Source organism: Centroberyx gerrardi, chromosome 19 (assembly GCF_048128805.1).
Source record: "Centroberyx gerrardi isolate f3 chromosome 19, fCenGer3.hap1.cur.20231027, whole genome shotgun sequence".
NCBI classification, from domain to species: Eukaryota; Metazoa; Chordata; class Actinopteri; order Beryciformes; family Berycidae; genus Centroberyx; species Centroberyx gerrardi.
In genome coordinates, this window is record NC_136015.1 from 20,512,188 (window position 1) to 20,538,629 (window position 26,442).

The 26,442-nt window shown below is 41.3% G+C and overlaps 4 protein-coding genes across 4 annotated transcripts; 1 reads left to right on the forward strand and 3 right to left on the reverse strand.

The window, feature by feature from the left end:
• Nucleotides 1–4,851: 4,851 nt before the first annotated feature.
• slc52a3-2a (solute carrier family 52 member 3-2a) lies at nt 4,852–6,980 on the reverse strand. Its single transcript, XM_071895020.2, has 3 exons — nt 5,956–6,980; nt 5,397–5,520; nt 4,852–5,061 (listed from the first exon to the last, which is right to left on the reverse strand). The coding sequence occupies exons 1-3, from the start codon at nt 6,978–6,980 to the stop codon at nt 4,852–4,854; spliced, it is 1,359 nt and encodes a 452-aa protein (XP_071751121.1).
• Nucleotides 6,981–9,670: 2,690 nt separating this feature from the next.
• Nucleotides 9,671–13,704, reverse strand: LOC139908335 (solute carrier family 52, riboflavin transporter, member 2). The gene is made up of 4 exons (XM_071894991.2): nt 13,568–13,704; nt 12,157–13,015; nt 11,845–11,968; nt 9,671–11,405 (listed from the first exon to the last, which is right to left on the reverse strand). Exons 1-4 carry the CDS (start codon nt 13,695–13,697, stop codon nt 11,196–11,198), a joined length of 1,323 nt encoding a protein of 440 aa, XP_071751092.2. The 5' UTR covers nt 13,698–13,704; the 3' UTR covers nt 9,671–11,195.
• Nucleotides 13,705–15,268: 1,564 nt separating this feature from the next.
• On the reverse strand, nt 15,269–20,187 carry LOC139908347 (uncharacterized). The gene is made up of 3 exons (XM_071895011.2): nt 20,155–20,187; nt 18,554–18,620; nt 15,269–18,343 (listed from the first exon to the last, which is right to left on the reverse strand). Exons 2-3 carry the CDS (start codon nt 18,612–18,614, stop codon nt 15,744–15,746), a joined length of 2,661 nt encoding a protein of 886 aa, XP_071751112.1. The 5' UTR covers nt 18,615–18,620; nt 20,155–20,187; the 3' UTR covers nt 15,269–15,743.
• A 141-nt stretch (nt 20,188–20,328) lies between these two features.
• Nucleotides 20,329–26,365, forward strand: fbxl6 (F-box and leucine-rich repeat protein 6). The gene is made up of 10 exons (XM_071895019.2): nt 20,329–20,511; nt 21,029–21,637; nt 21,820–21,978; nt 22,142–22,205; nt 22,644–22,775; nt 22,991–23,098; nt 23,203–23,316; nt 24,156–24,387; nt 24,938–25,181; nt 25,367–26,365. The coding sequence occupies exons 2-10, from the start codon at nt 21,108–21,110 to the stop codon at nt 25,494–25,496; spliced, it is 1,713 nt and encodes a 570-aa protein (XP_071751120.2). The 5' UTR covers nt 20,329–20,511; nt 21,029–21,107; the 3' UTR covers nt 25,497–26,365.
• The last annotated feature ends 77 nt before the right edge of the window (nt 26,366–26,442 follow it).

Consider the following 26,442-nt stretch of genomic DNA (forward strand, 5'->3'; position numbering starts at 1 on the left):
TTTACACATGGAGCAAATCTCAACACTATTAGTTCAGCAGCCATACACTCATCCATGCACACATCATAGATAGATAGATAGATAGATAGATAATTTATTCTGGAGATTTATATGGTTTATTGATATTTGTTGTACCGGTTGACTAAACACTATTATGTAACTACATTTCAATAATTGCATTTTCATTATTGTAGCTGCTTAAAAAAAACTTTCAGTGACTGTCACTTAATTTGTATAACCTCAGTGAGGTTTTGAAAAGCTCATCTTGGGCTTTTTACCTCACCTGCACATCACATGTACATTTCTTTCTCATTTCCTTCTTTGCTCATTCTCTTTAATGTATTTTTTTGTGCAAATAAACTAAATAAACTTGTTTTGTTTTATGTGCAACTAAACTAAACTAAACTAAACTACATTTTATTAATTGGGGATCTTAAAACCTGAATTGCCCTCTGATTATAAAATGTTTGTCAGATGTCAGGTTGGACAGCTGTGTCAAGGCTGGACCTTCAGAAAGACTGGCATGGTATGAAAATTAGGCTGTAATGACCCAGACACCTGGTTTACTGGTTTTGCCTGGCTGCCTGCTGCACCTGTCACTCTCACAGCAATCCGTGTCCACTAAGCAAATCAGGTGTCATTTATCCTGTCAGTAAATTCTTGTGCTGGAGCTTCTGAACCTCCGAGCAGCAGCTACACAAACCTGGTAAGCATCCACTTTTATACCATTGCTAAATTTCATAGAGACATTCACTGAGCAATTCAATTTGAATCTGTATAATTCATGACTGGTCAGAAGAGAAAACAAAAGAAAATGTTTTATTTACTGTGATACTACAATGTCTAATCTACAGTTCAATGTATATCACAATAGAACCAGACAATTAAACAGTATTTTATTTACTGTGATTCACTGAAAAAACTGACAAACTTCTTAAGTTTTTTTTTAATCTTGTATCCTTATTAATAAACTGATTTTAAGATTAGTGAAATCATCTTACTGCACCAGTTCCAACTAATTTGACTTTTTTGGGGGGAGAATGTAACTAAATTCAGGACATTTACTTAGCAAAAGTGAAACTTTCCTCATTGTTTTATGATGATTTCTTGAAAGAAGTCATATTAGTATGTATCAAGTGAAATTTATTGAAACCAGCAAGATTATCTGCCAGTGAGGTGAGATAATTTGACTAAAAATATCAAAAAATAAGCATGATAGGTCGGGAAATGAGTTAAAATCACTTGTCATTTTTTTGCAGTGTACTACAATGTCTAATCTACAGTTCAATGTATATTATATTAGCAAATTACCGTTAGTAATTAGCATTAATATTGGGCATGTAAAGAAAAATCAGCAAAAAATGTTGTATCTAATCTACAGCCCTATATCTATAGTGTTAAAAGATATCACTAAGATATTATAAATTACAAGACAACCAGTAACCTTGGTGACAGTTCATCTGATAAAAGTTTTAAATCTCCAGCAGTGGCATCTCTATGCTTTCTTTCAGCCTTCAACCACAACCTTGGGAGATGGAGAATATAACTCTGAATTCATTTAGCAATCTGACCGGCAACGTCACAGCCAACTCCAGCGAGGCTGAGGCCTGCAAGTCAGGTCTCAGCTATTTACTTTGTCTCTCATTGATTGACATCATGACCGTTCTTATCGGCCAACCGGTGACCGCCAAACTGCTGTGGATCGCCGTCACGTCCAAGAAGACGATAGATATCCTGAATTTCAATTTAGCACTCTTTCACAACGTTCACTACCTGACGTCCAGCTTGCATTTGCTCACCCTGTTTTTGCTGCCAGAAAACCACTCAAAAATCCATACGTTTCTGTTTGTGTTCATACAGATAGGAGGGCCTATGAATTTGTCTTTCATCTGTTTGGAGCGTTACGTGGCGGTGGTCCGCCCCACAGCTTACCCCCTGCTGAAGCAGTACAGGTGCAGAGAGGTGTGTGCTGCGGCCGTGTGGCTCGTTGCCGTGCCGCTCGCCTTGACACAAGTTTCAGATTCTGAGAGAATCCTCGACGCTGTGGAGGAGGTTCCATCTTTTATAATGATATTCCTGATTGCAGTGATGATATGGTGCAACTCCACTATTGTGAGGGCGCTCAGGCGGTCCGGGCCGGGCAGAGACGAGCTGCACCCCGCCAAAAAGCGGGCCTGCACAACTGTCCGTGCCATTTCAGTCATTGTAGTGTTGTGTTACATTCCAGTGACTATATCAACTAAGGACGACTATGTGAATAAAGCCATACATGAATGTATATTTGTCCCTGGATCTATACTCTTGTTGTCTGCTGCGAGTGTTGTACATCCAGTGTTTTACCTCTCTACCCAAGGGAAGTTGTTTTCCTGTCCAAAATAATCTTTCTACTACTACTGTTGATACTAATAACTAGAAGGCACTCAGAGAGCGCAAACCACCAACACTGAACAATTCTCCAACTTGGTGTTACGGTCTCTGAGGTACAGATCGTTTAGAAGAAGAAGAAGAAGAAGAAGAAGAAGAACAACAACAACAACAACAACAACAACAACAACAACAACAACAACAAAAGCAATAGGGTTTCAACCCTATGTGCTTGAACCCCTAATCATCATCATCATCATCTTTATTTGTATGGCACTTTTCAAAACACAGTTACAAAGCACTTAAACAAACTAGTGAATAAAAACAAAAAAATGAAATTAATACTGGTTTAGCCTAAGCTCCTCAGCAGGTCGTTCCAAAGTCCAGGAGCCTGAATGTATTGGTCTTGTTGTTGGCGGCAGAAATAATCTCATTGGTTGAGTTAAACCTCAATGGGCGGAGCCAAAGTCAACCACACTTTTCTGGTAACAGACTGAAGCTCAGTGAAAAAGATAAGAGAGGTGGAAGCTAACATGAAGCCTAGCGCTCTGCTGCTTACTGAAAATTACTGATCTAGCTAGTTAGCCTAGCTGACCTTCCAAATTCAAATTAACCAGACTAGTCTTTCCATATTTAGGTAAGATCGTGAATGCCATGGGCTTAAGTGAATGGGAAAAAAAAGACATTTCTATTTTTTATTCATATTTTGACCTCAGTTCCTTCTTTGCCATTCAAGTTTGCCAGTTAGCTAACTTGTGTTACAAAAACAGCGGTTTTCTGGCTCCGCCCATCGACGTTTAGCTCAACCAATGAGATTATTTTTGCCTCCAAGGCAAATGTAAATAATAATTTGCATGCAAGTTTCGCATTACTGGCTTTGCATAGGACAGAGTACATCATTATTTTAGTATATTCCTTTTGCACTATGTCTATGGCGGAGGTTTTTTTTTTGTATGTGTTTACAGAAAACAATATATTTCCTCTGTCAAAAAATAAACCCTGTGAAGCTTTTGCGCTGCGCTGTAGACAACACCAGACGCTGCCCTGGTGTTTAATATATTACCAGTTTAACATAGTGAAGTGCACATGTCTGGACCGGCCCAGCATCACCAGGAGAACCTAGTCTTATATATAAAGAAAACATCAAGTAGGCCAAATACATGAAAGATTATCAGTTAGAATATCTGTATTGACTTGGACATGTGTGCAGTGGAATGCCTCTCTTGCTTTTTATTTTCTTTATTTAAACAAAACAACCTGTGTTGTATTCTGAAATTATGTGATCAATGCTTATGGATGCATGGATGTTCATGTTATATGATTTCCAGATACATTATATACAGATACATTATATTCCTTTACTAATGTTGTGATTACATTGTAGCTTAATTTGATATGATATACAGAATATGCTTAAAACACATGTAAATAAAAAAAACAAAATTATATGATCATTGAAATATGATTGCTGAATTACTACATTAACAAATATTTCATTTTCGTTTGACTTTAGTGAATAATTAGTTTTCATAACCCGTATTAGTCTTGTCATTCTAATAATACGCTCCAGGCCAGGCACATGTAAACAGAAAAACACATGATGCTTTTCAGTAAATTTTACAGGTTGTACCCAAGAAGTAACCAACTCTGGGAAATACTATATATGTACATATATATCTATCTATAATACAGCCACACATAATGTTGTCAGTGTGTGTGATCTCCTGTAGATTTATTCTCCTCTGTAAGACGCCTTAATCCTCCAGAGGTTTAAACTACAGCTATCAACGCATTCATCACACTATATAACTTCATTGCATAGTCATTTCAACAGCAACAGCAGAATTGGAATTGAATTTGAATTTCAATGAAATTCTGTGAAATTCCATGTTTTTTGTTTTGTTTTTTTCTTACCACATATCTGAGATTACATGTAGTGTTATATATTATCAATACATATTAGAAAATTTTAAAGGGACCTTTCAGGTGGTATTTGATGCAGAACATGTAACCGTAATACATAAACTATTATTGAATGTATATGAGTTGTTGAACTGTCTTTTATTTGATTCATAATGTTTGATTTATAATGTTTAGCGAGTCAAGACAAACTCTCTTAGAAGTGGAATTTCAAAAAAAATAAAAAATAAAATAAAATAAATTACAAAAGAAGTGGAATTTCATTGAATTTCATGGAATTCAATTATGTTCTCTGTCATTCCAATTCAATTCACATTCTGTTTCTTTAGAGCTGGGTCACATTCACATTACAATTTCAACTCCAGGAACTGAACTGGAATTTACCAAGCATTCTCAATTCAATCGTAATTTCTTTACCTACATCTTTGTGCTCTGGCATTATTTCCTATGTTGTTAACACAGGAATAGTAATAATAATAATAATAACCATAAATCTCATCTAGATTCCCTCTGCTGAGTATCCTCCAGTCCAGTGACGGTTCAGTCTCTTATACATGGCACCTTCCTTTAGGGACATTGTGTGGTGCATGGGTCTCCTGATGAGAAGAAGCTGTACACACTGACCAGTGGAAACATCGTGACAGCTCCCAACAAGGAGCCTAACTGCACTACTGCTCCACACCACACGAGAGCGCTGTGGCCCTCGTCACGCAGGATCAGTCCGATGATCACCTTCACATAGGACAGAGTGAGAATGAAGACGATCCAGGCCAACACCTGAGGAGCAGAGGGACAGGAAGGTGCTTGTATATTTAGGAAAAAATGTGAAAAAAAATGTACTCTGAATAGCACATAATTAAAACAAATTATGAAGTCTTTTTAAATATACTAGGTCCCCAGTCGACAAATCATCCTTTACAAATTGTCTTCTCTGTGTTTCAGAGATATTGAATGATGAACTTCAGGTAGCAATATTTTCCAATATGGATATGAAACCAGTAACCACCTTGCCTAGAATCAAACTTTTCATTTTTCCACTTCTGAATAAGAAGGTAAAGGCAGGTTATGTTTAGCATTTGAGTAAATGAAGCCTAAATTAGCAATGGACTCACAATGAGGACGCCTCCTGAGGAGTCATTGACCAGCAGTGGGCATGGACTCAGCACTGCCATGGTCATGATGTACGCTCCAACTCCACTGCCCAAGACTGTGAGAGCTCCCATCAGCAGTAGGGACCTGCGTTGACAAAATGACACCAATTATTTGTGAGGTTTTGGCTGTTTCAGTGTATTGGGTGAACAGGTTGGATTTGGTAGCCAGGCTCTATTATCAGGGAGCAGAACAAAACCATACAGAAGAGTATTAGGGCCATTGTAGGGTTTTTTTTTTTTTTTTTTTTACCACAGCGTGAAAAAAACCCTCAGAAATGTGCAAGAAGAAACTCTGAAATTTGCGAGAAAAAAAAGTCTGAAATTTCACAAATTTCTTTTGAGTTTTTTCGCAAATTTCGGAGTTTTTTCGCAAATTTCGGAGTTTTTCTCGCAAATTTCTGACTTTAGTTTTTTCTCAGAAATAAAAAAATAATGTCACTTACAATGGCCCTAATACTCTTCCGTAAAAAAAACATCTTCATGTTCTTAGAAAATTCATTGGACCGCAATCCAAACCAACCTTATTGGGAAGAACATGGCGATGAAGCAGGCCAGAGGGTTGGACACGGCAGCCATGGTGGCTGACAGGTGATAGATGTTGTTCCCGTAGGGCATGCAGGAGTAGGACTGCACCGAGGGAAGCACCACGTTGGCCAGGGCGTTGACCCAGGCCAGGATGACAAAGATGTAGAGCACCTGCATCCAGCTGTAGGCGCCGGTGCCAAAGCTGCTTCTGGGGTTCACGTTCCCCACTCTGTACGGATCCAGGATCATGGGTTTCTCCTCGGCCCACGTCCTCTGTTTCTGAGCTGCGTTGCCTTTCTCTTTCACCCCGTTGGTGTAACGACCATTTGTGTGCTCCCGGGCCACAGTGGGGTGGTAGTTCAGCAGCAGGAAAGCCAGCAGGCACACCAGCATCATGGCGCTCAGGAAGAAGAAAAACGCCTCAGCTGAGAAGTTGGCCGGCTGGTACTGAGCCCGCAGTTCAAAGGTCGCAGCGCTGTGGGAGCTGTTGAGGGTGTGGTTCACCGCCTGTGTGCTGTTCACACAGTGCACCACCCCGACCCCCTGGATCAGAGCCACGAGGGCAGGCAGCAGGCCGCTCACACCCTCCCCAATGTAGTAGGTGGTGAGATACTGGGGCTTGAGGCGCATCATGAAGGGCAGGAACGTGACGGAGGAGGTGCAGTCGACGGCGGAGAGGAAGAAGGTGAGGACCAGGAGGGCTACGCTGCGCGGGACGCCCGCCACCTCCACGCTCTCCCTCCAGAAGAAAGCCAGCAGGAAGCTCGCCACGGTGCCCAGGGCGATGATGACGTAGATGACGGCCGTCTCGTTGAGCGCGCCGGGCCGGAAGCGGTGCATCAGGGTGACGAAGAGCGGCCCCACGTTGGCCATCTGGATGACGATGGAGAGGTAGGAGGGCAGGTACCAGCCCTCGGGGATCTGGGGGACGATCAGGGGCAGCTCCACCCACAGGCCGTTGATGGACACCCAGGAGCCCATGCCAAACAGGCACGCCAACAGGTGGGTGAGCAGGGACATGATGTCGAGTGGAAGGCCGCTTTATGTGCCCAGAAGTTCTAAAATGAGATAAAGAAGGTCTGTAAATTGCATAAGTTTCACTCCAAAATGAAAGGAAGAATGTGACACTTAGTCTGACAAAATGATTCCTACCATTCAAGTCACTATTTAATAGCACTGAAGTTACTAGCTAACTTGAACCTGTAACTCACAACCTGGTATCATTTTAAAGGATATAATTATCTGTGTTTAAGGTACTTTTAAATATTAAACACCGATCTTTCATGCACAGTAGCAGCATACCATACTCTCCTCCCATATTTAATAATGACAAGATAAAACTGATCGCTTTTGGGAAATTGAGTCATTGCAGCAGCAAAGAGAAGGACATAGTTAACGATAGAATAAGTAAAACATCTTAAAGGCTATGAAACAAATAATTACAACACAAAGAATGACAACGTAAACTCACATGTCGCATCACAGATTGATGTCTCACCATGAGCAGGCATCTCTTGTTTGCGGTGTGTGACTTATTCCTACATTTGGTTAATGTTCACTCTCTAGTTTAGTCTCTCTGGAGCGAAGCATAGTTAAACCTGTCTGTTTTGCAACCTTTTTTTCTTAAAAATCTCATAATTTCCTAATGCGCGTGCCCTGTGTCTTGTCTGTACAATGAACAGTGCTGTGCGGGTGCAGATTATTCTGCATTACCAGGGCAGAGGGCATCATGTGAGCTGAAACATGGCATGGGCCGTGTCCCAAATTTCATCCTGGCCGGTTGTTTTATTTTTGCAAAGGCAGTGCTGCAGGTTAAACTTGCTTAAAACATCAAGCATGCAGTAAGGTAAACATGACCACCTGCTGCTGCGGTAACGTACACAAGTGCTGCATAACCTGAGAAAACATCTGACCAGCACATTGTTTATTGAGAAGGACAAGGCATGCGGTGGAAGGGCTTTGATCAGTTAAGGAATGAGAAAACAATAGCAGGAAATTCATGCATTATGTTAGAGAAGTGTCTTCAAAGGTGAATGTAACATGAAAAACAAGTATTAAGTAACACTGTTAGAGCTGATCTCAGGTAACGTAGAAGCCTAATTATCACATTGTTATAAAAAATCTATTTTGATATTGTCAATTTAAAAAGTTCAGTACTGATTGTCACTTGGAATATGCGTATTGCACTATATGAATATGGGATCATTAAATAATCTCTTTAAAGCATCAACATACTTCCAAGAAACAATCTACATGAAAATAATAACTGAGCTTTCAATAAACATTTTTTCCCTGTGCTATATATAAAATTCAAACCATTAAAATCGGTGTTTTCATTTGCAGAGAATAAAGAAGGAGGTGTGCATCCTTGCAGATACTCACATGCTGTTTGGTCGCGGGGTTGGAGGTTTCTGCAGAGAGAGAAGTCAAAGTCCTGTGCAGTAAACGCCGTGTGAGCCGGGGGATTAAACCCTCCTTGGGCCAGTGGGTGTGAGAGCGTTTAGCCAACCGTGACACATGCCTGTTTAACTGGTCATGTTCTTAACCTGTAATAAATATGTTGTCAGGACGTTCAGGTTCATCAAAAGACGTCACATGCTGTGATCTGCAGCCACGTTATCATCATCACCAACGACTTCTGTGTCTGTCCTCAGTGAAAACAACTCCTGAGTGAGTCGACACATTCGAGAATCTACAGAATTCAGTAATTCTCCTTAAGGGGATCATGGGAGCTAAGAGGTTGAAAATGAGTCAAGTGTTTTCACCATTCAGTTGCATTTCACATTTCAGAAGTTGACTAAAGGGTAAAGACAAAGCCATTATTACAAAGCACCATATATTAATTTTGAAGAAAAAAAAATTACCTGAATTTCATTGCAAATGAGTACATACTCTTACTCTTACTTACTCTTTAGTAAAGGACTTAAATCAGAATTGTCAAAAATCTATTTACGTTAATGCAAGTGATCAATTTGTCAGATTACATTTGAAAGATTTCATATTGATATCTATAACAAAGTCAGTGTTTAGTATGATAATGCTTAGTTTATTGTGACACATACAGTTACTTTGATATGTGCACAGCTGGGCCCATATTCATCTTAGAACAGCAATTTTCATCTGACATCATTTTGCATCAAGTCAAGTGAATTCAAAGAAATACAAAAAATGTAGCTGCACTCTAGTCAAAACATTTTGACTTTATATAGTCTTCTTCAGGCATTTTTCTGTTGCTTCTCCTCTTGGTTCAAGCAGCTGGTCAGTATTTTGGATGTGTGTCACGGTAATTCAAAATACTGTTATGCTGACCAGTGATCCTACACCAGCAGTGTTCCTTTTCTGAATACTATCATCTACAAGTGAAGGGATTACTTAAATTAACAATAAAGTAAGTCTATCAGCGCTGTGTAGTACCATCTAGGGAAATTGACAATATTGCAATGTATAATTATCTAATGTAACCTTTCTCTATTAGCTGATTCATCTATTATTAGTCTAGATGAGAGACAATTTCAAACTGTTTATAAGTTTCCCCACTGCCAAAACTCTTCTACAGTGTGTAACATCAACAATGAATTGTACTCTTCCATCAGTACACATGAGCATTGAGTTTTGAGACTGTTATCCAAGCTTTAGGCTTTAGCATCATGCTTAAAAAAATAAATAAACATGCGTCAAAAGTTTTGTCTGTTTTTCCAACAAATCTTTATTGTTTTACCAATCATTTCACAGCTACACTTAACATCAGCCGTTTGATATCATGTCCCTGGTATGTTTCCTGCTGAACTGAAAGTGTGCATGATAATCAGCTGAAAAAGTCAAACATCAACAAAACAAAATGAAAGCTGAGGAGAAAGGTTACAAACGGCCACGAAAAGGTGTGTTGAACGAACCATTAATCACGTAGTTTACCCTTTGTTAATCAGTCATTTAAAATCAGTACAGAGTACTCACCATTTCCACACAAACCACGAGTATCTTGCACCGTGAAGTTAAGGCAAATTTCCAATACTCTTCTTTCACAGAATTCTTCAGCATTTAGCGTACTTTATAAATGTGATGTACTGTAGCAGCATGTTAAATAAAATGACTTTACAAGGTAGTAGTGCATATCAGACATATACATTGTTATTCCTTTATGAACTGAAATGTCACAATACCTTGTTACCAAAACTACAGAAGTATTCATGAACTATTCACTATTAATCTGCTATTCAACAAAGCAAGGTATTCTTCCCTTAACATGACATAATCTTACTGTACATTTGGAATGATCAAAAATCCCCCAAAAATGATCAGTTAGTTTAAAAAATGTTAGTAAAAAACATTATGACAAACAACACACAGCCAAATCTAAAGGAAACTGAAATTCATATTTCAAGTCATATTTGAAGTAAAAATTTCTCAGGCATACACAAATAATTTTGGCATGAAATCAATGAATGTCACTGCATGTAATAAGTACGTCTACATCTACGAATGACATGTTTCAAGTCACTGCATTACTATTTTTCAAATACTGACAGCAGAACTGAGTTGTACATCGTATTCTGACAATGTCAAAACTTGAGTCACCTGTTTGCGAAATCTACACTCTCTCTTTCATCTTTATGTGGAATGATGTAAAGTGGAAGAGGTAGCCAGCCGTTTGAAAGTGGTAATGAAATAGCCGCTAAATTTAAAAGAAACATTTAAAATTTAAAACACAACTCGCAGTGGGATGGGATACAGTGCCACTGTACTTTCTGATTGTGAATGTTTTTTATGTGTTAGGCCCAGGAGCGACCAGTGTGGATGAATGAGTTACTGATTCTGTCCCTGAGTAAATCATACTTTTCACATGATATGAAGCAGTGGGAAAAAACCAACAGCAGCTCTGTTAGTTAGTGTAAACAACTTGAACAACATAGAGAATCATTATAAAATACCACACAAAGCACTTGTGGTATTAGGCATTTTACATCCCCTTGGCCAATGTGCAGCAACTCAATGCTCCCATTATCTGGGAATGCTCTTAGTTACACAAGCTCCCAGGCCTCTCAGACTCTTTGACTTGGGAGAGGATGCCTCACTCGTGGCGTGATCCCCAAGAAAGATTAGGCCGATCTGGTGCTCAACTCAAGAACCCCAAAACGCAGGGGGGAAAACAGCCATCTTTCCCGTGAGAAATGAACGGGAGCTGTGTGTCCAAAACAAGCGAAACCCAGAGTAAAACGTTACGCGTCTCGTTCCCCGCTAGCTGCAGTTATCCACGCATTCCTGAGACCTGGCGAACACGTGATAGACGCTGACCAGGGGGAACATGGTGAGCGCGCCGACGAGGGAGCCGGCCTGGATGGAGATGCCGCACCACAGCAGGGCGGCGTGACCGGCTTCGTGGAGCAGCGTCCCGATCACCACCTTCAGGTAGGAGAAGAGGCCGGTGAAAATAATCCAGGAGATCACCTGCGGAGGAGGGGGCGCAAACGAGTGGTTAAAGTCAGCGGTACAGGGGAAATACAGGTGAAACCAAAGCGTCTATGTCAGTGATTCTCAACCTTTTTCATATCAAGGACCCCTAATTTAGGGCCATGGACCCCATTTTGTCTCTCGGACCCAAATATGAGAATATTTTTATTGTTAGATATGATTTTGTCCAGGAAACTATCTATATTGTAGGTAGAGAGATAACAGTGAAACTATGATCAAAATAGTCATTCTTCTACATTCTCTAATTGTGTTAACTTCTTGTAAATTAAATAATGCTGACGTTTAACAATTCATCAATTTGCTGGGGACCCCTTGGAACCCCCTCAAGGACCCCTGTTGGTCCCCGGACCCCACGTCGAGAACCACTGGTCTTTGTGTTAATGGTCTGATGTGAGAAATGTGTGTCGTCGCTCACCACTAAAGCCACACCGGAGGAGCTTCCCAACAGAGGGGGACAGGGGCTGAGTGCTGCTAATGCCATGAGATACGCAGCAAACACTCCTGCTCCCAAAGACATGAACCCAAGACCAGCGGAGGACCTGGAAGACAAAGCGGGGACGATCACAAGACTGCAGTCAAAAGGTTTTCATAGGAAAAAAACAGTCCTAACTATCAAATGTAAGAACAACTGTGCTCTTACAAGGGTTACTAAGCTCAATTGATGTACAAAAAGTGAATTCTTTGATTATCATCCTTTGTCATTCAATCGCTCCTCATATTTTCTCACCTGAGGAGAACAAACATAGCCACAAAGCAGGCCAGAGGGTTCGCTATGTTGCCAAGGACCACGGAGAGGTGAAAGGTCATGGTGCCGTAGGGCAGACAGGAGAAGCTCTGGACAGACGGCAGGACGCCGTTGGTGAGGGCGTTGGAGACAGCGAGCAGCGCCAGCAGGTAGATGTTGCGCGGCGTCCAGAACGTCTGGACAGGCGGCTGTACCTCCACCTGCACCTGGTCCTCGGACACGGGCGTCCCTCCGTTGTGCAGCGGGTGCGTCTCATCCCCGTTCTCCTTCGCTGCTGTGGCGTCGGCGGGCTCCTGCTGCGGCGCGTCCGGTTGTGCTTCTGTCGGTCTTCGCGTCAAAGCCAGGAAGCTGAGGGCCGAGACTGACAGCATGATGAACAAGAACCAGAAGAAGTTCTGGGCAGGGAAGCTCTCTTCTAAATACTCGGGTTGCACCGTGCCGTTCACCGTTTTACACTCCACCTTCCCCACGCCTTGCCCCAAGGCCACAATGCAAGGGAACAAGGCGCTGAGGCCCTGTCCGATGAAGAAGGTACGAATATACTGAGGGGGGTAACGGAACATGAAAGGCAGGAAGGTGACGTTGGACGTACAGCAGACCAGAGACAACACAAAGGTGAAGAGCAGGAAGGGCAGCGATCTTTCCTCTCCGGCTACTGTGACCGTGTGTGACCAGAAGACGGCCAGGAAAGCAGACGCCACCACCGCCAGCACCTGGATGCAGTGGATGAGGAGGCGCTCGTTTAACCTCCCTGGAGCACAGTGGTGTGTAATAGTGACTGCTATCGGACCCAGGTTCCCAAACGCTATCAGCACTGAGAGGTAGGCGGGCAGGTTCCACCCTACAAACAAGAAAAGGTAGTTATCAAATATGTAAATACCTTGCAAATACTGCAATATTGCAAACATACAATGTATACCAATGCATCATTTGGCCTTGAACTCATACTTCATATGGTTGGATTACATGCAACAGCAGTGAATTAAAACATGGGAAAACAGTGAACTCTATTTGTCACTCATCATCAGGCAGGCATCAGTGAAACAGTTAAAAAAAATCTGAATCATTTGTTTAGTTGTGTAAATTGCAGTGTAATACTACTAACTACAGCGTATTCTACACATTGGTACCATTAACATTCATTACCTAGGAACAGTGGCTGAACTATTAAACAACATAAAAGTAGCTATCCTTATCCTGTAACTTACACCTAAATGGAAAGATAATGGCACTAACACCGCCAGGTTCCCCCTGGAGCCACCAATCGCTGAGCTGGATAAAAGCGTCAACCGAAAAGGCATATGTTACGTTAAAGAAGGGCAAAACTCCTCCCCGCCCGACTTTTAATAAACAACAGACCAGGTAATGTAAAAGTCAACTCTGGAGCACTGACCTTCGGGCAGGACATTGACAACCACCGGGAGCTCAACCCACAAACAGTTGACCGAAATCCAGGAGCCCATGGCGAAGAGAGCCATTAGCCCGTGGGTCACCGCCTCGCTGCTCCACCAGCTAACGGACATTGTTGCTAACTCCGGGAGGAATTAAACGATGTGTGTATGTCGTTTGGCTTGTTTCTGCCTGTTGACGCCGACAATGTGCGTCCACACGCCGCAATGTTTCCCTACACATCCATGACCTCGCCGTAGCCTCGGCGAGACCGTAGAAATAAAACAAATGAATAGTGCAGGGTTACGCAAAGTTCCCGCCCCTTGTGGTGCCTTCACGTACTCCTCGTGAGCTCCAACTTCCGAGTTCCAAAGTCGTAAATACGATACGTGGCGTATTCAAGTGCTTTTGGTCGGAAAAAACAACACTACTTGCAATAGACCCTGAACAAAAGTTGTTTTTTTCTGTGACTGTTTTATTTTATGAACCAAGTAGTACAGAGCCACTTCGTGCTGCAGCGGCAGAATGAACGGGAGACTCTGCATCAGGTATGAAATTCATGTTGTAATATGGTTATTGGCCAAAAGTAATATGTGCGTGACAACTACATGTAAAACAGAGTGAGTATGTCACATCTTTGCAACTCTGGTATCCCTGTTGTAGCACGTTATTCGGTCTTTCATTGGCGCTCCGCTCGTAAATACAGTATTTCAGGTAGTACTTGAAGGCAGCATTATCACAGAGCCACTCGTAGCGCTGAAAGACAAGGGGGGCGGGCATTTTGATAAAATGGATGCGTTCGTTTTCTTTCTCCTCCGGTCCGGGCGACACATCAACAGCATCTCTGTCAAAAGCAGACGGGGTTCCTAAATGTTTCCATGCCAAGCCCCTGCCCGAACAGATTAGACTACGGACCTTTGATTGATACGTTTCTGTTGATAGATATGATTTAGTACAGCACTGAACAACTGTTTATCTATTTATACTGTAGCTGGGGAGATAAGTCAAGTTAAATATATTTGCATAGCCCTTTAGCACAGTTTCAGTATCAAAGGGCTTCACACGCCCATGTTTTAACATGTCATATCATGTAAATGAAAAACAAAATGAAAAACTGTGAAAGAGGGTTCAACCTAGAGATTCCTATAACATTCTCCGACTGACCTTCAAATCAAATAGCAGTGTAATTAAGCTATTCCTCATTTTGCTGCAGGGACCCCTCGAACCCCCGCCAGGTTCTCAGTGGGGTCTTGATCCTTCTTTGGACTGTTGTTGACATTAAGAAAAAATAAATCCTAGTGCATTGACTTTTGGCACAGTGACCCCAATAAGCCCCTCACAATCATTACTGCTTCCCTCTTCTCTTGAGCTCCTCCAGTCAACTCTTTCATAAGCATGAACTCACTGACAGAGCTGATGCAACCACACATGCCCTTCACACACACCTTCACATCTGAGAAATATACTGTATGTGAGACTGGCATTCAGTCAAACCAGCTCACAATCAAAATACAACTAAAGCTGTGTTGATTTTTTAAAAATGCATATCATCACAATGTAACAAACAAACAACAACAATGTAGAATTAAACTCAAAAATAAATGACTAGGCATCAGGCTATGCTTTTCTAGTTTATCATGTAGGTTGATGATGTAACTAAAATGACAACAAAATGCAAAGTAAAAAACAATTTTATTTTGCCAGTGTTCACATGACACCTTTTAAGTCAGCAATAGAACTATTGACTGTCCTTTGAATGATCAAAATGAGCTTTATGTGCTATAAAAACAAAAAAAGAATTAACAGTTAACTACTTTTTAGCAACAAAAATGTCAACTTTCTATAAAAGCCAAGTGAAAATACAGTGGCAGACAATTTGGCAATGGTGACAATGAGCGATTACGTAATATCAAAAATATATAAGCCACAAAACCAAATTCTTTTTTACTAATGCCATCAACAAAATGTACAGCGCATGTTAGCTGCATCTGCGATAAACTGAGCCATACATGTAGTTTAAATGGGAGGAATGGTTGAGGTCACTGCATGCTTTCTTAGCTTGTGAACACAGAATCATACTCCCGAGTCCCACATCGACATGATTTCTGTCTAGTGACATGCAAGTCATTTATCGTGTATCTACATCTCAAATGAAAGTTTTGCAGCCCAAATCAAAGCTCTCACGCGCTGCTGCTTCCACTCTGACCAGTTTGAGCCTCTGTTGTCTGTTGCGCAAGAAGATGCTTACTAGGCTTTGTCAGTTTAGGGGCCAAGACAAAACAGTACCCAGGTTTAACCCGGGGAAGTGCAAGTTTCAGTTTAGCAGCCATTACTGAGTTGGCGCTGCCTAACTCATCCAAGTTTGGGTCATTGTTGTCAAGAACCATTTTCTGGTATAAGATCTCACAGCGAAGTGCTTCCCATTTGACAGCTCTGGGTTTTCCGTCGAATCGCAAAAGCAGTTTGTCGACGTCCTGCCGCGTCTTGCAAGGTCCTCCATTTTTGCTCACTGTAGCCATTATGTACTGTCTGTCCATGTTCTCCGGTACATGGTCGGTTTCATTTGGATCGTGTCTCCAAGTATTTCCCCCCATCTTTTCTTTTTGGTATGCTTTTTTGGACTGATGGGATCGGTCACCTTTTCGGCCGACGAGGGCGTTCTTACTTGCTGGCCAACGGGGAGATTCCTCGAAAGTGTCTTCAGCTGAATCAGACAGGCGATCGTCTTCCTGAGAGCTACCCGAGGAGTCATTTTTTGAGGAGTGTTTGGAGGCCTTGTCGGGTCTTTCCGTCTTGTATGGGTACGCATGACCGAACGGATATTCTCCCATCAAGACAGAGAATGTGCAGCTTGTGATTTGCAAGCACACATCTGCTGGTGGACTTTGGCCATATTTTCCTCCTGGCAGGAAATCCCTCAGGTTTTCCTCAGTAACAGCAGCAACCACCTTTACCATCTTCTTCAAACAGGCTCTGATCAGGTCCCTGTCTGTGTGCCATTGACCACAATAATGGAAAACCCTGTCAAAGGTTTTCTCTTGCAATGGGGTCTGCAGAAATGCATTCACAATCAACTCTGGCTCCAGGAGTGTTGAAGGATCTTTGGACCACTCAAGGAGCTTTTGGTAGAGACAGAGTACGTACTGGCTGAAGAGCGAGTATTCCCCGACACTTTTCAGAAGCTGCCAGTAAGGACCGAGGATTTTGCAGTATATGATGGCCAGAACACATACAAGGTTCTGGATTACATCGTCAGCAGCATCAGCAGTGACACTCTCCAGAATGACATTGGGGCAGTCATCGTTGTTCAGTAACAGCAGATCAGAGAAGAAGAGGGCGATCTCTTTGTGATGGTGAATAAGGCCCGCTGCAGCTTCAAAGTAGTTGTTGAATCGGTTCGACAGATTAACCGCAAGTTTTGAGGGATTTTTCTTTTCTTCACAGAAAGCCACCCAATGCTTTCTGTAGTTTTCCTTAGCAGGGGCACGAGGGCTTAAGACATCACAAACCATGTGGATGTAACGTGAAGTAGCACTTTCTGAGAAATTCACAAACTTCTTGAATTTTGGATTCCTATCACGGCCCAGTTTTTCTCCAGTGGACTGCGTGATCTCTCTTTCAAAGCTCATAATCTGCTGCTCAATTGCATCATGTATGTCAACAAGGAAATGGGCATTGTAGTGTAAAAAAGCCAAAGGAGAAACCAGTGAAGTGTTTGGAGTAAGCGATTCAATTTTTTCCTCAAACTGCATCATGGCTGGATGCTCTTTGCATGTTAGAGCATATTGATTTTTGAGAAGATCCATGGAAACTTGCTTGGACGCATCCGTTTTCCCACCATACACACTTGTCAGCTTTTGGACAGAAAGCATAGCAATGTCCAGCAGGGTTAAGGCTTCTCCTTTGTCATCTGGGGTTTCATCTTCACAATTGGATTTATCCAAATCTTGATCACTTCCATCACTTGACGTGAAATTTTCCTCTTTCACCTTCATCATTTTTTCATCTGATTCAAGGTGAAGGAAGGGCCTCTCTTCATCTTGCATAATTTCATAACTGTCACATTCCTCCTTTATTGTCACCTTTCGATAATTTAGCCACGGGTCTTTTTTCAGGCGTTTCTTCGCTAATCGACGTACATCAACTTTGTTCGGCACCAGTTCAAATGGACTTTGAAGTAGATTTTCCCTTACTGTATTCCTCCTATGACTTCTCGTTTCATAACTGCGATAATACAGTTTCAGCTTTTTTATCTTAGGCCTAAGGAATTTATTTGCTTTGCGAATATCCCCATCTTTACAAAACTCAGGATTGAAATTTCTAAGCCAAGTAACTAAAATCACTGGGTCAATTTTTTCCCTGGCGACAAAGTTAGTCAACTCAAGGATCAATCCATTTGTGACTTCGATAGACATTGCTTGCTCTGAAAAATCTCTCATCTCCAAAAGATGTGCTCGTTCAACTCCAATGCTATCGCATATTGGGCCAACAAAATTAAAGTTTGCGTCTGATTCCAGGAAGGTCAGCCTTGCATCACTTCCCAGACTCAATGTTGTTGCAATGCCTGTTTCAATCAAACAACGAAAGTCAGCCGACTGATGCTCTGGGAAAATCTTCTGAAGCCATTCCATGACACTTCTCCAAGGAATATTGTTGTCCTCTTTCATAAGTCCTACTTGAATCAAAAGTCTGTTTTTGCTGGGTGCCTTATCAAGCTCCAATCCTTCCCCTGTTTGAGGACCAAGGAAGTCTGCAACAAGCTTCCAGAAGGTGTCATCTCCTGAAAAACAGATAAGTTGGAGAGTGATGAGCAAAATATTGGTTGATAATATAAATATTGTTTTTCAGGAGTGAACATCCAAAAATGCACCGCTGTACCATGCTGACACTCATGTGGCAGGTCATTTTTGATTTCACTGAGACTTTAATGACAGGTTTACTGCATGACAAGTTAGTTATTCTATTATAAAGTAAATGTTTTCAAACTTACTCAGATTAGCCTCTGTTACAGCTGCCTTCCCAGAAAGAGAGAAGTCTTGGTCCATCTCCATTGGCAACTGTTTTAAAAAGAGAGACAGGCATGTTTAAATCCCTGACATCTAAAAACACAATAGCTTCGAGGAATTATGTGTGAAAAATGAAAGCTATTGCAAATTGCCAGCCATCGGTATCATCCATGCATCCATTTAGTTAGTACCTGTATAAATGTGGTAAAGACTAGGGTAGCCCACCCTGTCGATTAGGAAAATGTATCAGAATAGGCTATTAAATGGTCTAACAATTTAAATGACAATTCCAGCATGATTTGAGTTTTTGCATACATGCATGCGCAACGCTGAGAGATGGTCAGTTTAAATATACCTCTCGTGCTCACTCACTCCCATTCAGTTGAAGGGCAGGGGCGAAAAAATAAAAAGGGCACCTACTGCACGACATGGGGCCCCACCAGCGCGCAAAAAGCTATTATGCATCATGTATGATGAAATAGTCTTCATCCTTGATTAACATTATGTTATTAGGCGATCCAGATTAAAAGTATAACCACACACCTCTATGATAAAAACACCATTAGGAAACTTCCCCACATTCTCACACATGTAGGAACACCTTTTACAGCACTGCACCACATTTTATCCACTGGAGGGGCACTTCTCCATTAGAGGAGCACCTAATTGGACACTTCATCATTTTCTCTACTGGAAAGGGCACCCTTTGGGACACTGTCATGTAGGGGCGGCATAGAGGGCACTTCATAACGCACCCTTTTCCATTGGAAGGGCACCCAGAGGGAACGTCAAGTTTAGACCATTGTAAGGGCACCTTATAGGGCACTGCATCACGTTTTCTCCACTAGAAGGGCACTCATTAAGACACGTTATCGAATTTTCTTGCTCTAGAGGGCACATCATCATAATTTATTGCATGAAGGGGCACCCCAGAGGGCACTCAATCATTTTTTTCCCCATGTGAAGGGCAGCCAGTAGGGCACTTCCTCTCGTTTTCGCCACTCTAGAGGGCACTTTAGCAACGCTTTTTCAACCATGGGGTACCATGGGGCCCCCCCTGCCCCCCTCCCCCTGAGTCCGCCAGTGCATCGCTGTGTACACAATCACAATATTTTGCGTTGCAGCAGGATGCTAACGACGAACTCATATTAATAAGCGCATTCGGAGTGTTTACTTCGGGTTTCAGCTTGTAAACAATAAGAGGCTATACACCGGGGGCTGAGGAGGCTATGCACAATGTCTGATTACGAGTACGACGACGAAGTTGAACAGCAAAAACAAGTCAACGTTTACACCAATTTGAGCCTGAATATTCAGAAGAGGAGAGATGTTCTGCCAAACGTCCGGTCCGTTCTTTTCAGAATAAAAGCGTAATTTCTACAAAAGACTGCTAAAAGGTAACCTAGCTAGCTAGTGCTATATGCTAGCCTGGGAACAACTAGCACCAACTATACACACCTTGCTGGCAATGCAGTATATTAACTACAAAAACTCGTGCAGTACTCGTGTTGTAGCGCTACATGTTTGAATATCTCCACATAATTTGTAACTATTGAAAGCAAGCATTAGAAGTATAATTTCTCACCACGACTACAAACACGTCTTCTTCTTCGCTCCCTCTATCACAACACATGTAACTGTTGGGAGCCAAAATAGTGGCCTAACATGTGATTGGCCGATTTTTAGGGAAGGCGGGCTATTGTCGAGTTTTCCACCAATTACTTGAGTGAATCTGAAAAGCATTGTGGGTCTAATAACATGGAGGCTGGGAATTGTTGTCGTTATTGTTAGCAGCAAGGTGGCTTGTCTATCATTGAACGATATGAAATCTTGAAATATTCAAACCAAAAATCTCATTCCTGAAAATGAGTCAGGTACGTTAGGTCTTGTTGCCAAGGCAACAACATTTCAGCGGCTGTAATCGTTTCTACTGTATGATTGGGTGAGTTCAGCTAACTGTAGCATTAACACAGTAACCTTAATTATGAATATGATTCATTCAGCAAGTTACAGTTGATGTTTTGACAAATCATTGCAAAAACACTAACGTTAAACGCTTCATTCGTGTTCAATAGTAATGAAAACGTTTCTGGTGTATATTAGATAGCACTGTTTATATTTGAAACGATGCTGGTGACAATGATCCATAATTCCACATTAACAACACCAGCTCTAGCATGATTATATATATATCTGGCTTAGTTTAGTAACTAGTGCTCTTTCTGTATTATCTGTATCTGTAATTTCAAATCAGTATTTGATGTGCTGTTTGGAGAAGCCAGAATCTCTGCCCCCAGCTGAAAAGTGCTTTTGCTATGAGGTGTGATTGTGATCTAGATAGGGCGTCTCTGCTGTATTTCTCCCCATTCACTCAGTACCCTTTTCTGACTTTTTTCCCCATTACACTGAATAGATGTAATCAGTCCACAGACATACTCTTATTCTGACACTGTTTTCAGATGTGGATATGCCAATGCTCTGCTGGTGTCTAGTTCTCTTGGGATCGAGCAGAAGGTAAAGACTAGGTAGGTCCACAAGATGGATTCTGAAGCTGGAGTTCAAGGCCCCGGGGAAGGAAGTGCAGACACCACACCTGGCACGTCGGGGGCATCAAGTCAAGGAAAAGTGGGGCCGAGCACAAAGAAGGCACCTTTGAAGAGGAAGTCCAATGTTTCCACAGGTGCAAAGGCGAAGAAGCGAAAGAAGGCCAAAGTCAACCGGCCCGCCAGGCTCAGCTACACTGTCCAAGAAGGGGAAGATATGCTTCTGGTCATATCCAACACTAGTCAGTATGATAACTTAGCCTGGCGTCCAAAGAAGAAGGGAACCAGAAAAAAGAAGCTCACTAAGGGAAAAGCTAAAGCCAATCAGACTAAGAAGAAAAAGACAGTCGCCGCCAAGCCTAAAGTGGCAAATAATCCACCAATCAAGAAAGTAGCGGACGCCGTTCTGCATCAGCCAGAGCGAGGCACGGACCACAGATGGGGTCACAGTCTTCCTGAAGAGGTGCTGGTCAATATTTTTCAGATGGTGGTCTTCCAAGATGGCGCAGTACCATTTCTATGCAGGTAATACACACACACACATTTGATTTAATGCATCTGGGTTTAGGTTGTAGTTAATCTTACAGGATCAGACTACAGCCGCACTGAGATAGAGCGGTTTTTACAAGTTGGAGCACTTTGTTATTTGGGTATAAAAGTTCCATCATGATCTACATCGTTATTCTCTGCTCTGTTTCCTGGTGTAGGATGGCGAGAGTTTGTCAGCTGTGGAACGCTGCGGCCTCCAGTCCTGGTCTGTGGCGCAGAGTGTCTGTAGGTTTCTGCTGGATTGAGCCGGGGAAGACCCAGCTGCCTAAAACAGAGATGAAGATAAAGGACACTGTTAACTGGCTGGCACAGAATAGGTCTGTATTATCAGTTTTGGTTTATGAAGAAGTTTGACACATATGTGACCTAGGATGTAATTTGTGCTTTGTAGTCTGCAACGTTTTTTTAAATTACCTTTTAAAATGCGATCGCTGATAGAGCAACTGTAGATTAATAAACTGTATACTTACTGTTTTCTAGATTCTCCCAACTAAGAGACTTCTCTCTCTGTCACTGGAAAAAGAACGTAGACTATGCTGTAGAAGTAAGTCACAAATACTAGAAATATTTCTTTTTTGGTATTATTATTGTATAGCCTATATATTTGAAGAGTTTCGTTCCAAACTGAGATATCCACCATTTACAAATATGACTCCCACTCTCCCATATTGACTGCTGGCATGAAAGTGAAGCACACTGTGAATTACTATTGAAGTTAACAGTCATCTTAGGGCATTTGTTTATAAAATAGTTCATTTTTGAGAACAGAATCATTTATGTTTTTGAAATCTTGCCTGATGAATTTCAGGTCGAAATTTGTTTTTCCAAAATGGATATATAGCATTTTGGAATTACACTCTTCATTTATGTATACATTGTACTGTATTGTCTATATCTATTCTATTTCATGATCAAGATTCATATTTTATCAGTTGTGACATATAGTTGTGTTATTCTGTGTGTTGAATGGTAAATCAAACAGGTTGTGTCCCAGTCCTGCCCTCATCTCCGCTCCCTCACGCTCTCATACTGCTCAGGCGTGACAGAGAAAACCTTCCAGAGCCTCGGTGGAAACAGCTGGTCTCTGGAGAGCGTAAATGTGCAGTATTCAGAGGTACATCACAGACTATTTCAGTAAACATTTTTGCAGAGTAGAATAGGACCTCTAAATGATGGTTGGCTACGCTCCAAAGTGGCCACTGTACACAAGCCACAGACAGTATTTACCAGCAGGTGTTCATTCCCCACCTTTCTTCGGTTACATAGAGATGTAGACATGTAGAAAGCTTATTTGTGTCACAATTCATGTTAAAGCCTGTTTTGCTGTAGTTTCAGGCTGAAGGTCTTGTGGCCTTCCTGGAATCTTCTGGCAGCCAAATAAGACAAATTTTGTTCACTCATGGACCCAAGAACGACAGACTTCTAGCTGCTATCTCTGTAAGCCCCTTTTCACCTATGATGTTTTTTATGTATGCATCGCACACTGTCAAATCTACTGAGCACAAACTTGGCACACACGCCATATTGTTTTGATTTTCCAGAGAGGATGCTGCCCGGATTTAGAATTGTTGGAGATCAACACAAAGCTTGACAGTGGATATTGCCAACTTCCCATCTGCATCCAGGGTCTGCAGAGTGGATGTCCTAAACTCAAGGTAAAAAACAATTATTCACTACTCACATCTATAGGCTAATTCTTTAAATTTGGATCTCTCCACACTTATTCAGACTTTGCGCATTATACTTTCCAGCCACAGGAATCGAAGTATTCCCATGCATCATTTTATTTCATGCATCTCATTTATTCAGTTTAACTTCCTGATGGTGCACTATTGGTCACTCACTATTGGTACTGTGGAAGAAAACTCAGGACAAGAGAGTGGCATTTTGGTTTTTTTTTTTGTATGTACAAGGTCATATGAACAAGACTGAACAACCAATAATAATTGACCTTGTCACGGCCACTTGGTCAATGTTATCTATGAGATTTGGGCATTTGCACATTCCAGGTTCGCAGTTCTGTGAGAAACACTCAAGATGTTACTTTAGAGTTTAAGCTACTTAATCTTATAATAGTGAAACATTTAGTACTCAACCTTTGAGTACGCTCAAAGGTTGCATATTAAGTGAGCATATAGGAATGTTGCTTAGTATAGGTACTTTTCCATTTCTTCCTCAACAGTACCAATGCACTCTGGGTTAATGCCATACTGCTCAAATGCACACAGCTATAGATTGTTGAATATATATTAGAGCTGCACGATTATGTCTAATTATGTGATAGTTACAATTTCTGATAATGACTTTTAATCATAATTATTGGTCTCGATGACCTGAATTTCAAAATCAGTGTGTCAGTGTGAAACAAACACACCTGACCTATTGAGTCAGGTGTGTGTAACTGTGAAACTTGTCTAGTGTATCCCTGCACCAATATCACCAATACAAACCCCTGTACATGTATTGAGTTTAAAGTGATTCTGTTTCTCTTCAGACATTCCGGATGCTGAACGTCATTCCTATGCATAAGGTAATGCGTAATGGACCAGATTCCACGTCAGGCTTCCCGTTACTGGAGGAGCTGTGCATGGCCACAACATCTGTTTCCTTCATGACCGACAAAGACCTGAGAGACATTCTGTTTGGCTCCACCAAGCTCCGGGTGCTGGATCTGCGAGGCTGTTCTCGAATCACACCGTCTGGTCTTGCAACTTTACCCTGTGTCGGTAGGCTATATATAAGCACAGTTTTATCCTTTCACTATGGTACATTTTGAGACAGTGAGCTAAAGTTGACCTTTTTTGGTATTGTCTTTATTTCAGCATGATTTAACATGGGTCTCAATGAAGACCGATACTCAGAGGCTTAGCCTGGTCTTTTTCTTATCGTTATCTTTTAATATTTAATCCATATATCACTGAAAATGAATCAACTGCCAAGAAATACCTACTCAGTGTCCCAATATGTGTGTGTTTTTTTGTTTTTATGTGGGGGGGGTTTTGTCCCCTTTACCCTTCGAGAGGTCCTTTTGTCCTCTTGCTAGGCCGTCATTGTAAATAAGAATTTGTTCTTAATTGACCTGCCTGGTTAAATAAAGGTTAAAAATATATATATATATGTAATGCTTTTGAATGGATATAAATGTATAGTATTCATTTTGGCTTCATCTGTAAACTACCCAGTTGCTGTATTCAACATAACAATGGTTTATAATTGCATCCTAAGCCCATTACTTAATACTTGCTACACCCTTTTCTCTGTCTGTGATTTTTGCAGAGCTTGAATGTCTGTTCTGGGGCCAGTATTTCAACAGCAAAGTTGCATTATCATCACCAAAGAAGGGACTTCACATGCTGACCGAAAAATGGAGTGGAACCTTGCAACAGCTTGACATCACAAATCATCTCTTCACGGAGGAGGACTTGGAGATAGCAATGAGTTACCTTGCTCAGGCAACAAATGCAGATTCCCTGCGTTCACTCAACCTCAGTGGAACCAAGATCACGCCACCTGCTCTCAGGTAGTCGGTGTATATTTTTTCAGTCAAAACAATCAGAAACTGATAATTTGAAAGCAGTTTCTTTACATGTACTAAGCATAAATCAAGCATTCACACATGTAAATCGTTTGTAGATTTTGGCATTGGTTTACCAAGAAAATCACAATCCTAAGAGAAAATTTTGTATATCTGTGCTGTGTTTGCAGGTTAGTTATTGGCCAATCGACCGCTCTTAGCTACCTCAACTTGTCATCCTGCCGTTATCTGCCAAGAGGACTGAAGAGAGTTTACCGTGGCCAAGAAGACATTCGGCAGCTGCTGGACAAATTAGAATAGTATTCATATTTGGTTCCAAAAATAGCGGACAGAAATTACAAGGCATACTTGAATGTCTTAAAACCAGCCACTTTGTGACTTTTTTCCCCCTCAAATGCCTTGATAAATGTTGCATAGGTAGTCAATTCACACAATAGTTATGAATATAAAAACACTCTCTTCTATTGCTAGAAAGCAGATACCCAAGGTTTTAATCTGATGTGATCAAGTGAGGAAACCTGGAGCTGCTCCATTAATAGTGATTTAATGACTGTCGGGGTGACATCACTTTGATGAACTTTATTTCATTGTATTGCTAAGTTATGAATCATAAATATGTTCATATCTACTTATAATTGCCCAGGGGCATTGTGTCACTTAGGTCAGTATCCCATTCATTATTAGTGGTGCTGTACCAGAATTTGTCTGTTGATCACATCGTCAAGAGAGACTTGTTTCTCTTATTTTTTACTTTGGGAGAGACTTGTTTATGTTCACAAGTCATGACTGGACTGTCTAAGATTATAGGAATGACAAGAATTTTAATTGTAGGGTTGATTTTCCCTTTGAGATATGCCAATTCTCAGTGGTGATGTAAGGGCACTGTCATAACTGTTATTTTTCAGGTTTAAATGTGTCAGTCAGTGTCTACATGTGGTTTGATTGATGTGTTAGAATTAGCAGATGAAGAATATGGGGGATGACATTAACCCAGGATTTGAATACATTTATATGAATCACCTCAAGTGTAAACCTAAGGGGAAATTTAGTTCAGAACCAGGACCACTCAGATGTAATATTTGCCTTTTTTATATATGTTATTAACAGTGAATAAATATGACTTACAATATGTTAAGAAAAACTGCTTATGATTTGGTAAGGTATTTGAAATTAAAAATGAATTTTCAACCTTTACCTACAGTATAGCATTGGTTATATACTTCCCATCCATTAGAGGGTGCTCTCA